Below are 14,487 nucleotides of genomic sequence, written 5' to 3' on the forward strand. Positions count from 1 at the left end.
TAAAGGCATCTTGGAAAAAATGTAAAAGGATTAAAATAATGATAAAAAATGTTTTAGATTCAAAAATGTTATTAGCAAATAAAAAGTATAAGAAACACAAGTGTAAAGATAACAGTGCAGTGTAAGAAATGTATAAATTATAATTGAGAATTTGATTTTTTAAAAGGCAGAGTCAAACACTACTGAGATTTGTAGCATATCTGCAGTTCTCGGGGAGTTGTTTCCAAAAAAGCTTAACGCTGATTTTCCATGTTTAGTTTTGACAGAAGCCAGACCCATCGCGGATGACCCAAGGGATCTGGATGGTTCATATGGTAATGGTAGATTCGTAATGAACAGATCCGTGCTTTTTAACCCAACAGCAGTAGTTTTCAGTCAGTTCTTTGCCAGATCGTAAGCCAGTGTAAACATATGAGAACTGGAATTATTTCATCCACTTTCTTGATTTTAGTGAAGACTTGAGCTGTAGCTCAAATCTTCACTAAGGTTTTACAAATCCTGCAGAAACATGAGTCCTGAAATCCTGGATATTTTCTTGAGGTGATAGTAGGCATATTTCATAATTGTCTTATTGTGTCTGTTAAAATTCATTTAGAGTCCAGGCAGCACCAAAACTCAACCAAAAAAACAAATGGACATTCTCCAGTTGTTGAGGAGTTGATCGGAGCTGCCGGGTTGAGGGATACTGCATCGATGGATCACCACTCTACCATCACCATTGATAACCATGATAAAAACATTCATAGCACCTGTATACAAATTATAGACATAATTGACTAAAGGTATTATCTTTATGTTTAAATCTAAAATGTTAATTCTGCTGAATTTCACCTTTAATGTCAATAAATACCTTTTGACTATTTTTATGACGATGTAGAGTCTCAACAAGGAAATTTGTTCGATATAACCAGCAGCTTATTTATGAACAAACATTTTCTATATCAGTGTCTCCCCTGCCTATTCTATATACGTGATCAGCAGGGGCGGCTCCTGGCATAGGCGAAGTAGGCGGTTGCCTAGGGCGCAAAATGCCGAGAGGGCGGCACAAGGGACTGATTTATCATGACGGGACACATGCAATATAAACCAAAACATTCACATCACAACATCATCTTCTAAACCCGGGGACGCACCGGAGATAGAAGCGCAGCGAGGCGCCACGAAAGCTGTCCGCTTCCTTTCCGCGCCCATGTTAAATAATGGGGCTGTTCGCACCGGCAGCGTTGTGCCGGGAAGCTGCCGGAAGAGCCGCGGCTGGCTCGCGATCTGCAGCGAGGGTTCCGGGGTCTGTTCTATTTTTTTCGCTCGCTGCGAGCAAATCGGGCTGGAAAACACACTGAAAATTGATATATTTCAAAAGATCTATCATGTCATTACAGATATGATGTCGGAAATGGCAACAGTGTTGTAAGTGCTGTTGTGGCGATCTCAGGGTATTCTGCCGTGACTTTAATCCAGGACACCGGCAGAGTTGTTTTCTCAAACATACTTTAAGGGCCGCCGTCATTTGCGATCTCGGGCAGCTGATCTTTTTCTTAAACAGACCTGCTGGATTCACCTGGTTTGTTGACAAATGGGTCCGACAAATACCGTGCTGGTTTGTGGTCAGCGAAAAAGTGACGTGACCGAGACGAGCGTCTTGACATGCATAAAGCATGAGTCATAACGCAGAGTATCCGGTAATTTTTCAAAATAAAACGGTTTTATTTTGAAAAACTACCGGATAATAGATAAAACAGAAAACATGTAAAATATTTATTCTTTCTGTGCGGCCCGGTACCAAATGACCCACAAATGGGCCTGTTGCCCTGTTGATTACAATAAATAGGTCTAAAAAATATATGTATTGTGTTTGACTGTTCAGTACTGTTCATATTCATTACATTTAAAAAGCAGACATAAAGGTAACTTAAAAGTTACTTTCCCTAGTAACTAATTACTTTTGATATACAGTAACTGGTGGGGTAAATCAATTACTTTTAAAAGAAGTGACTGGTAACTGTTACTAATTACTAATTTTCAGTAACTTGCCAAACACTGCTTAATCCACACATTTGTCAGTTGTGTCTAAACAGACAGAAACACACAAGCACATACTCTCTTGTGTGTGTGTGTGGGGAGGCATGTTAGACTGTGGTAAGAGTTGAAGATGAGTCAAAAAAGGATTAAATTATCAGGTGCACAATTCAGAAAGCGCAGCAAAGTAGGGGTGGAGAAGAAAGAACAATATAGAGGTAGAATCACCCCATTTCATCATTAATGTTTATTTTTGTCGACATGACATGATATGCTGTCAGTACAGCTGAGATCAGACTTTTTTATATTTTTATTATATATTTTTATTATTTTTTATAGCTTACAATTTTGTCTGCCTGTGTGTGCATCTGTATACAGTCCAAAAGTTCTTGGGGATGCATGACAATTTGCCCGTGTATGTTGGGGGGGGCGCCATTCTGAAACCCCGCCTAGGGCGCCAACATTGCCAGGGCCGGCCCTGGTGATCAGAGTTGTTGCAAATCAATATCCTGTTTGTCAACAATTGATTAATCAACCAATCGGTTCGGAAAACAAAAGGTTATTGTTATTATGTGTTTACCCCAGGGCCTCCTACATCCGGCCGTGCTTACAGGCTATTGATCCAGGCCTGTGTCAGTGGAACAAACCCAGCAGATGATAGTGGAGCCTGACAGTCTTTACAACACGACGAGGTGCACGGGCCCTCCAAGTGCAATTCGCACAGACCACCTCTAGATGGCAGCAGTTCACCGTCAAGGGTTAAAAAAACCACTGAGCTGCGGCTGATGAGGGAGAAGTGGGTTCGATTTGTGGGGCAAATGACCTCATGGTGGAGCATCATCATCTTCATCACCGGGAGAGGAAGAGAGACGGAAACAGTCCCCTCTCCATCAGTGTCATGTCCCCGGGGTATTAAACCCCCCCATCTGTCATCGCTGGAGGAGTGATGGGCTGCGTTTCCCTCATCAAGTCAAATTACTCCACCCAGTGACCCCCCACGCCCGTATTTGACATGCGTGTGGAGGAAACGGGCACGGTGATACCGTAAAACACGAGCCGGGCCGAGCTGCGCACAGAGGGGGGTAAGACTATCCCAGATGTTGCGTGACGTTATGGCATCTCCCAGAACATCTGGAGCCATTAATCCAGAGGAGTGTCCCACTCAGCCCCCCCCACCCCACCCGTGTGTGTGTGTGTGTGTGTGGGGGGGGGGGGGGGGGGGGGTCGGTCGCTGCAGCTGTGCCGTGGCGCACGTTTAAAAATTGGGTGGCGCACAATGCACCAAAACCCCCTCGAAACGGAATCCCAGGATATCCCACCCCCCCCTCATCCACCTCCCCGAGACGGAACAGCCCTCCCTCCCCTCCTCTTTTTCACCTCCGCCTTCTCTCACTATCCCCCCTCTTCTATCTCCACCTCCTCCTCCTCCTCCTCACGTCCCAACTCGGGAGCGCCGCCGATCGGTCGAACAGGATTCTCTCTCTCCACCCGCCCCCCCCTCGTCTCGGTCCAAAATGGAGGAGGAGGTGTCTCGCTGCTGGACGAAGGGAGCCCAGGTCGCCCGAGCGGATCTGCTTCGATGAAAGGCGTCGGGATCCAAACGAGCAGCGGTCGCCACGAGCTCCAGGGAGCCCATTGAGGATTTCTTATCAAGCGACCCCTTTTTCTTCTTCTTCTTCTTCTTCTTCTTCTTCTTCTTCGTCTTCCTCCGCAGCCATGAGCGCAGGCGAGGGGCTGGAGGAGGCTGCGAGGGACGCGGCGGACATAGCGGCGTTTTTCAAATCCGGTAAGTCGGGGGAAGGGGCGAGTCTGGCTCCGGGGACTGGGATCGCGGGTGGTGGTGGTGGTGGTCTGTCACACTGTGGACAAAAGCCCCACAGACTGGTGTCACTGGCGGCGGGGGGCGGGGGGGAGATGTGTAGCCCACTGACCCTGACACCCCTGCAGACCCCCGATGATAACACCTCCGGAAAATTATGCACCTCTGATTTTTAAAAGGCACTGACCCCCATTTTGGGGTTGGACCCACGATGGCTACAAGGTGTGCATTGGTTTCAGCTCCGCCGTGCACGTCACACCTCAGTCCGTCACGAACCCCTCGGATCATGGGGATCGTACAATGTGATCGATCCTCGCCTGCAGGCACAGATCGAACACGAACCTGGGATCCCTCTGAACCCGGGTCTCTCAGATCTCAGTGCAGGAGCAGAGCCTATAGAGCCACTGACGCACATATGGCCATTGGGGTTGCACTCAGTACGCACTGGGCCTGTCTGATAATATGATGGCATCATCATAAGGAAAAAGGATGGGCCTGCATCCAAAACGTAAACACCCTCTATATGTCCCAGGGGGGCTTCACTGCAGGAAGCCTGATATCAGCCTATGTGACAATAACACTCAGGTCCTGCACCTTGTTCTGACAGAGCTTGTGAGATTTGAGGTAGGAAGTGATTTTTGGATTATGTCACAATGCCTGCAAGTCTTTACCAGATACAGTCACACACTGATTGGTAATATTAACATGTCCATCCCATTCCAGCTGGATTGTATTTATCCCCTGAGGCAATTGGATCATAAGATGTTTCAAGATGTGCTTTTTAAAACCTTTTAGCGTATAACAGGAATCTCTAACAGTGTAAAAAACCCTTCATGGAAAGTTTTGGAGCTGTATGTGCTTGAAAATCATGTTAGAGATTAGTTATTGTTTTCTTTCGCCAAGCCCCTTTTGGATGTCAACACACAACCAATCCATCGATTTTGAGAAAAACAGCTTTAACCCAATCCGACACAGGCATTAGGAGGGCAGGGTTTTAAAATTTAAAAGGAATATCGGCCCATGCGTTGGGGGAACGATGTTGCCACCATGAGAGCAGGACCACCTCTGACAAACAGCAGAAGAAGCAGCAGCTGTTTTTCTCTCTCTCAGCTGTTTCTCCCTGTGACACCTGGTGCCAGGGGGTCTGCTGGTCACCATATGAGCAGGGACACAAACACACACACACTCGGCATCGTGCACAAATCCATGCGCCGGTGCATGTCAATCGATAAATGCAGCAGAAATGCACAAACACAAACAATTCGTCACAAACATTTTGTTTTTTGGTCTAAGAATTGCAGCTACCAGTCAGACGGTTAGGAATTTGGTCAAAAAGGATTGTATTCAAAATGCTAGAGTCTCTCCTACGGTTGCTTGGATGCCTGCCAGTGTATTTTCCTATAGCCTTGTTGTATCAGGCTGGAAAGTTGGCTCACCGGGGGAAGTTGGACTGCTTGGATGTTTATGTAGCGGCAAACACAGTTCATACAGTATTCATGACGGAGACAGAAATAGGTTACGCTCTCAGGAAACTTTTATAAGGCATTATTATGGAGAGAGAAAAAAAAACAGATTTTGGGGGAGAAAAGTGCGAATAGCTGTGCGACTGGTGTTCGAATAGCTGAAGGTCTCCAGCTGAGATAAGAGCTGCTGGTTTAAAACATTGTTAGTCAGCTTGTTTAATTAAAGTTTTGTCTGTGTGCCGCTGCGGTTGGTTCACAAAACCTGACATGCTGGAAAGATGAACAGAATACAAGATACTTAATGCATGGTAATGGGTTCATTCATTCTTCGCACTTGCTGTGCTTGTAATTGGATTTCATTCAGCAGACCTGGATTATTGTTTCCTCTCGTGTTCATCATTCAGCTCATTTGGATATTGTTGATCTCATTCAGTTGATCAATCGCACTTCGCACCATCGGGTTTTCCTTATTACTTTCCATCTCTCCTTTCTCAACAGTTCATTCATTTCATCCATCGTTACTCAGCTGTTCTCCTGTGTTTTAACAATCAGTCGCAAAGTGTACTCTTGTGCAATCTGTCTAAATAGAAGATATGTCAGTGATTCCTTCATCTGTACTTCTCACAGACTCACACACTTGTGTATCCCGATGTATCCTATATGTTTTACTGTGCAGGACCAGTAGTAATGACCACCCTGCTCCCTGTAGCCTCTCCAGCAGGCTCCTTAATTGCAGCCAGCTTGTTGCATGTTGAAATCTTGGCACGCAGCTGCTCATCCTGATCCCGAGCACTTTATTTCTGGAGCTCTGTGTGAGTGTGTTTTGTTTTGCTGGGACTCTACTTGCACTTGGGTGCCCTAGTTAGCCAGCGAAGGCAAGAACGTGGCAGAATGTTCCCCTTAAACAAGACGGATCCGTGACACGCTGAGAGGGCGACTCAGTGGGAGACGAGCTCGCTGACTGGTTGCGACAGAGGTGGCGGCCTGTTGGGGTGATTTCACTGAGGTTTCCGTCAAAACATCAACTGTAAGTCCAGTTATTCCTTTAAAGCCAGGGTTGGCAATCCTGAAAAAGATAGCAAGAGCAGGCTACACTTTTAAAAAGATGCGACCGAGACATCCCACCCGTCCCCCAAGCTACACCCCCCGAAAACACATGACCGTGCACTGACCAACAACTGCTAGAGGACGACTTTTCTGTGTCTCGCTCGCCAACTTCTGGCTGTTGTCTCTGCTTCGTCTCCCCAGCTGAAGACTCCGGCAGGTCAGTTAGTGACAGTGACAGCCAATCATTTAATTCTGTCTTAATGTCATGATAGTCTAATGTAATGCAAGCGCCGATTACATCAAATATGTAAAAAGTGTTTCAGAAACAACTTAATTCTGCACCAGTTTGTAAATTGCTTCACCTGAATGGATAATATCCTCATTGGCCCTTCAAAATACTTGACGTTCCTCTCTGCCTGATTTGATTTTCTCACTGAGCAGATGGAGCTCCATCTCTGAGTCCCACTCTGTTGCTGTGGATCACAGCTCAGCGGCTGAGTCACCCTCCCTGTTTTCACATGCCTTGATTCAAAATCCAATCCTTAATGTTTGTTCTTTTCTTGCAACGGGTCAAAGCTGAGAAATATTCAGCTGCTTTCTTGAACACCTAAAAAAAACTGCTCTCATTCCTCTCCTGCTCAGCTATCCAGGCTTATACAGTATATCACCCCAGCTTTGCAAGTGTTTGCAATACAAACCTTTGAACGCATGGGAATACAATAACACTCTTCATAACTAGGCTATATATAGTTGTTTACAACCCGTAGATAAATAGCATAATCAGTTGACTATTAGACCAAAAACCATGTCTCCGGTTCTGTTTTGAATACAGCCGATCATAGTAGCCCTTTGTTTCCCATTTTGATTTGCACTTTGATTAAGCATTCTTCAAAGTGAGGCTTCACAGCGCAATAAAATATTGCTAATTGCCGACAGCCCACGCAAATCTTAGCAGCATATCCCCTGTGAACTCCAAATATTGGGTGCTTTGTAATCAAAGCAAGCTGCTCATAACGAGAGGGTTGCCTGGTTGTGGAACGGTCAGGAATTGTATTAGGAGGAGTCTGGAGGTTGTGGGGTATATTGTTGTCAAATATCTTCCAGCTGTTGGTGCAGCAGCGCAATTCAATTCAATTCAATCTGGAAAACTGATGCAGAAGTTATGATGAATTATAATTACTGCAAACTGACAGTAAGAATGAGCTTTTTTATTTCATTTACTAAAAAAACTAAGCGTGTTCTCGTGAAATAGGTTTGTGAACTGTTCAGTGACTTCTCGGGCCTCAGTTTACTCATTAGCACTCATTAGGTAACTTCAGATGGAATCATCAGCTGATTTTCACAAACTTTCTGGTAAAACTCAACAAACACAAGCTTCTCTCAGCAACTGAGTGAGGATCTGAAAGTGAAGTCTATGTCTTCAAAGCACCGAAGGGTATAAAAACATCAAAGAGCCTCCAGCTTGAAATTTCCACTGTACGAAATGTCATTAGTCAAGACAAGGTCCGGAAGACCAAGAAAAACTTCCCATCTACTGGGCAGAATCTAGGCAAAGCAAATGACTTATATGACCGCACAGGAGGTGTAGGAAGGTTTCGCTGACACATGAATGGTGGTGTATCATTCCACTGTGCAGCATTTCTTGCACAAACAGAGAATATCCTTCCTCAATAGGTTGTTTGCCTGAGAAAGGATAGAACAGTCCTTTTATAAACTGCATGCATTCCCCCTCTAAATTGCAGAGCTTTTCAGGAGATATTTGTGTAATATTTGACCAGATATTTCCTATATTACCATATGTATAAGGTTAAATCATAATGTGTAGCAACTATGTTCAGCATTGTTGTCTGCAATCATTTGGAGCTTGGCTTGACTTTGTCGGTCGGCTAAGGGGTTAGAAGTTATGATAGTGGTGTTAGAGAGGTTCTGATACAGATACCAGAATTGGAAATGTCTGAAAATGACGGGTCTTGCAACTGCAAGCACGCAAATCTGTGAATTTCCATAAAGTATATTTGTTTTAGTCATATAAGAATGAAATTTTTTGGGAAATCTACCCTCCTTGGTTTAGTTTAAGGCTGTAAAGAAGAATTTATATCCAGTAGTGTAGCATTAGCCAGAGCTCGCGTAACTGTCAGCAATGTTGTAATATTTGACGCCAGGCCCACAAGTAAAACATCAAGGTGTATTCTATGCCAGACTTTAGTTTCTAGCTATTTAAAAGAAGTAGTTGTTGTTTATTTCTCTGTATGTATTTACCACACAACAACAGAAATCATCACTTACACACAGGGTTGGTAACATACAGCTGTTAAAATACGTAATATAAGTTATGGAGCAAAACTTGACTGGGCCACGATAACAAGATCAAGAAATTCGGACTTCACAAAGTGTCTACTGTATGAGATGCTCACAGGAAGAAACCTGCAGCTACTACTGTGCAGGATTCTATCTCTCAGCAAATCTTAATATCCTTAGAAGTTCTGCAAAACAGAGCCGCTGTCTCTGTCTCATTATATCTTCAAATTACAGCCATTAACTTCGCATGAGCTAAAACCATTTGGTCTCCGTTGACACTTGAGTGACGCATTACATCTTTAGTTTAACCCCCCGTCAAATATATCTGAACGCGATAGAGCCATCGCGGCAAAACAAAAATAACATCTGCGCTATGCTATATTTTCTCTTTGATGAATTAAGTCCCATTAAAAAGTCTCTTGAGTGACATGTAATGAAGTTACTGGGCCTGAGGAGGAGCATTATTGCATAGAACTGCACCGTGAAACTCAATTGACATAAAAGCAGACGACTAAACTGTACCCTGGAATGAGATTAAAAGTCTGCGTTGAGACAACTTGCAGGTTCCCCAGTCGTTACTGCACTGGTCATAAGACCGTGGTCATCAGTCATGACCCGGTGTTTGTGAGGCTCAGAGTTGTTGCAAAGATCAACTCTTCACTGTTTGAAACTGGCTTCAGTTTCTATCCATTACTAATGCAGACAGACTTGCAACTATACATGTAAGAGTGTCTTGGCAGTCTGCAGTGTTAAATAATAGATTTTTTTTTATACCAGGAGAATAATTAATAGGCATGAGCATGAGTGATTAACTCTACTTTGTCTTGTAGTTCTCGAGAGAATTCTTATGAAAGACTTGTGTCATGGACGGGTTGGAAAACCCCTCTGCTTATTTTATTTTTTTATTGATAAAAAGAAGCTTTCTGGCACTAGTAACGTTGCAGTTCTTTATGCATGCTGTATTTAATTGCTCGTTGCTCAGTGCCTCTTGCATCGAGGATAGAAACGAAACGTCAGCATCACCAATGGCGATGTCAGTATTGACAACGCAGTGAGCCATTTCCCTCTGTGCCCAAAGTGAACCCAGTGGCCTGTGCCAGTGCAGGCTGTAATGAACGCCGAGCCGCTGAGCAGCGATTCTTCATTTTCTTCCTGCGCAGTCACAGTCGGTGAAAGCGTAATGACCCAATGTTATCTTGTGTCTTGCATACTCAAGCAGAAATCGTATGTAATCATTTAGACGAGGACCGGACTCCAGCAGGTGCAAGAGCTGAGGATGTACAGTTAGTGCTGATAAAAAGAGAAAGGGTCAGTGGAAAGTCACAGACAAGGATGTAGTGAGAGAGGAGTAAAGACAGAGAGATGCAGAATGATGCATGAAAATATAGGATGGAAGGGAAGAGAGTGAGATCCCAGAAAAGGAAAGAAGACACGACATACTTAGAGCGACAAACAAGCCTTCACTCATCAAATTATAGAGCTGAGGCTTGGGTGGAGCACACCCTGCAAAATGTAGGCTGCTCTGCTTTCCATGAAGCTGAAACCTTATGGTTGCATCCAGGGGCAGCCTAATTGGCAGTTGGTCAGAGTTAGAGACTATAAGCTCAGATTGGCATTGCCTTCACTGCTAAATCACCGGAGCCCGGCCATCTCATGTATTCAACTCAAAGAGGAAAAGAGGAGTAGTTTAAAAATATGTAGTTATGGTGAAAGAAAGAGATACAGCATAGGTTCATTATAAGGCAGATAAAGTACAAAATAAAGATCTCTCTCACTGTAAAATCGGCATTATCAACCAAGCATTTTTAGGCTCCTTCGAAGAAAAAAAATGTTATATTATAATGGTCAATATTTTAGTTCACCGGCAGGGTTTTAAGGTCACTGTTTGCATCGTTAAACACGTTATACTTTCAGCATCATTATATTTTTTTTTTCATCATTCCAAAATATCAGACACACAAAATTACTGTAAAATAACAGCTCTAAAAACAGTGCAAATTCAACAGACTATGCCCGGATGTCATTGTCATACTCCAACACCTAAGAAAGCCAGGGAATGGTTTGCCTTCAAAATAATAGTGCGTGCATGCAAAATTTGGCAGCACCAAAATAACCAAAAAAGGGTTCCTACATTCTGTAAAACTTTGTAGCTGTGACCAATAGTACCACATCATAAAAAGTCTTTCTTATCTAAATAATTGATGCATGCATTTGTTTTCGAAACTCATTTTTGGGCTCAACCATTTTTGCTTGGGTAATAAACAGCTGGTTGTTCAATTTCACCTGAACCCGCAACTGCTTTCTACCATATAAGTGAGACAAAGAAACCTTAATCAATGTGATCAATAATATACTATTTCTCACACAAATCATCCACCAATTTGGATTTTTTCGGGGGCTGATTCCTATGTAAGGGAGTAAAAAATTGGTCGATATATATATATAAAAAAAAATGTCAATGATTCCTAAGTTGTATTTATCAAACCTTTATGACAAATAAGTGTAATTGAGGCTTAAAACTTTACAGTTTAACCAATAAACACAAATCAATCACATATAGAGCTTTAAATTAAAGTTTTTTTTACATAAGATATAACCATGAATCTTTTATTACTTTCTATTATTTCATTATTATTGTCTATTATTGCATTGTTCATTCTGAAATATTTCATTTCTGCAAACATTAATATTGATCGGTTGGGCTCTACTATTTCTAGATTTAAAAGATCCATGAACTTTTATCAAAAACAGATCAGGGGGTTGGTGCATACATGATCAATAAGTGCAAATGATCACATGACCTGTAACAAGTGGACGCATTAAAACGATGGGTAATTCCAGGTCAGCACACCGTGTGAATAAGGTACTATTCTCCTCCTTTCCTGATTTTATATGAAAAGCCTGCTGTATGCTCCTTACAGGAACCAGATGTTGGGATGCTTGTTATAGCTCGTTCCTCTCTTAGTGCTTGCTGAAGGGTTTTATGGAGAAGACAATCAAGAAGGTAGCACAGCGAGGCAATTACCTGTTTTACAGCCAGACCATATTCATCGATCTCATCAGAGCCTCTTGACCTTTCGAGGGAGTTGTAATACACTTTATGTATGTACACATGTAACCTCCCCCCTTCCATCCCGCCAAATTATTGATTGTAGTAAAATGTCTTGTACATCTATGCCAGGGGTCACTTTGAAGACGCCCAGACAAAGAACTGGAATTCTTTTCTTGGGAAATGTGTATCCCAGTGTGGTTAAAGTTGAATAAAGCTGGTTCTCATTTTCTGAACAGATTCAAGAAATACAGTCTCTGGGATAATTTTTATTCAATAATGTAAAGTAATAAACGTAAAACTCCTGGATGTTTGGCTCTATAACCTAAAACTACATTGGTTAGTTTAATGTGTATATATCCAGTCACCATGGTTATAATCAGTGGAATATGCCTCCATTCACATGAAAGATATTGGTTGGTAGCCTGGTCGATTATCGGGAATTCCAATAGGTTGGTAATGTGTTTGTCGGATGCTAAGTGGAGCCTGTGGGACAGCTTCATTGCCTCACACATGCACATATACACAAACGAAGCGCACACATGCACAGAGGTATAAATCAGTGCATCCCACCCACGTTGCCCAGGGCCATGGAAGCAAGGAAGAGGGGGATGGAGGGATGCGGGGAGAATGAGCAAGGGATGAAGACACGGGAGGATGGCGGGTCATAAAAATAGGCTGTGGGCTGGTCTGTGTGTCTCCTACAAATCCCTCATTTGATAAGAGAGAAACTTCTATCAGTCAACTGCAGACTCCCACTCGTTCTATCATTCCTTTCATCACCTCCTCCGCTCCTCTCCCACACGGCCCTCCATCATTACCTCATACCTTGCCTCCGCTCAGGGTTGTCATATATTCATGTAATGATCTCCCAGTAAGCTGCCACGATGCATACCTTCCTTCTCTTCTGACTAGAGATGCTCTCATATCATTTCCTCTTCCTGATACCGACTACGATACCTTTGCTTTGCATATCTACAGACACCGAGTACTGGTCTGATACCAGTGCATTTAAAAAACAATCAACTAACATAAGGAATTTGAACAACTGTATGCTACTAACCCTGCAAGAAAGTGATGGTTGCTACCATTCTGTTGTACTAGTGTTGTATTTGACAACACTAGTGCCCCCCCCCCATCAAAACCGAAGTCTCACGTGAAATATTGCCAAATAACAGATTTTTTACTTAGCTCTGGCTAATGTTACTCTACTACTTTAAAAACAGCACTTGCCAGTGGCAGTACAACGCAACTGCTGCTTTGGAGCAGCGAAATAGAGGCGTCAGTATTGCTGGCAGTTGCTTCAGCCCCTCCACCACCCCAGCATCCTGTAGACTCCGACGGGGGGGTTATACATAAATATTTGCCCATCATTCCCTTCATATCTATGCAATGATATCTGTGATTAAGTTGGAGCCTAAACACCAGACACTAACATGTTCTAGTGTTGCAATAAACATTTGAACGTGAGTTGTCTGACTGAAATTTGGTTTCGGTGTTTGAACATCGAAAGTGCGATAGATTTTAGATTCAAATTCTCCATTAAAACAAACAGGCATCAGTATTTTTATAGTACTATGTCATTATTATATTGTTCCAGTAGATAAGGAGGGGAGCCGCAAATGCCGTTGACCACAGTTATCATTTTCACTTTCGTTATGATCACAGGTTTTTAACACGTGGTCCACATCATATTTGATTCCTCACATTCCTAGTTCTTCTCGCCTCGACCTCTCGCCGCTCTCTTCCTGCTCCCAGAGCAGATGCTTCAGTCCTCCCTGACTTCCCCCAGATTGACAGCTTAAACCAAGGAAGCATCTGGATCTGAGATTTGAAGTCACAAGCCTCCCACAATGCGTTCGGGCCTCTTTTTTCCTTTTTTCACGAGCAGCACTTTGAAAAAGCAGCCACAGACTTATGAGGCCGTGCCGCCCTCTTGAGTTCTGAGACTTGCTGCTTTTTAATAGCTTCCCCCTTGAGACTCTGGTGCAGTGTGTCAAGTGTCAAGATGCGTGTCTTTTTTTTTCATTCATAAAAATCATTAGCAAGCCAGTCACTGTTCTCGTATAAAGTGCATAAGAAGGATCAGTCAACTTCATTCTCAGTTGTGCATTAATCAGATATTTTTAGACATTGTTTTTTTTTTAAAGGACACGTGCAATTGTTGGATAACATTGTTGCAGAAACTTTAAATAATTCATATTCTTTTCCCCACACTTGCACACTTCCAAATGCATACATGCATCTTTAGAAACCAGACTTCTGCGCTTAAGTGTTCCTACTGCACATTATGGCATGTTTCACTTGTTTTACCAGATAAGCTAAGGTCTTATTTTAGCCAGTAATTATGCAAAAAGTTTGAATAAAGCAGAACATGAACTCAGCGTGGGTAAAATCAAAGCACAGCCTGCAGTGTGTGTGTGTTTGCATACATGTGTGATCTTGTGCGTGTGCCAACAGTGCTTGTCTTCTGTCAACAGCTGCACGCAGTCTGTCCAAAAGGAACTGCGCCGTCTCTCTTTCTCCCACAAACACACACTCGCTAACATTCCGTCCCGCTTTGAAGACGGCAGCAGGCTGTGATCGCTGTCGCGTGAACAGTGCCAGCCCAGTGCTCCTCTGGCTTAGGAAGGCTAAACTGCCGCTTGGCCTCTCTGGCTTCGGATAAAATAGGTTGAGGATCACGCTCAACATCCCCATCCTACTGTATTGGCTCGCGGATGTACCTGTTTTCAAATTGGTCCCGGTTTAGAAGAAAAGCTGCCGATTTTTGTTGCAATGTTGCAGCTGCGGTA

At 43.2% G+C, this 14,487-nt stretch overlaps 1 protein-coding gene across 1 annotated transcript in view; it reads left to right on the forward strand.

Annotated features, from left to right (window-relative positions):
• Positions 1–3,717: 3,717 nt before the first annotated feature.
• Positions 3,718–14,487, forward strand: part of triob (trio Rho guanine nucleotide exchange factor b) — a 116,727-nt gene continuing 105,957 nt past the window's right edge. Inside the window, exon 1 of the mRNA XM_061081841.1 lies at positions 3,718–3,802. Within this exon, the coding sequence (XP_060937824.1) occupies positions 3,733–3,802 (70 nt within the window). The 5' untranslated portion in view covers positions 3,718–3,732. The remainder of the gene's footprint in view (positions 3,803–14,487) is intronic.

The sequence above is a fragment of the Limanda limanda genome, chromosome 11 (assembly GCF_963576545.1).
Source record: "Limanda limanda chromosome 11, fLimLim1.1, whole genome shotgun sequence".
In the NCBI taxonomy this organism is placed as follows: Eukaryota; Metazoa; Chordata; class Actinopteri; order Pleuronectiformes; family Pleuronectidae; genus Limanda; species Limanda limanda.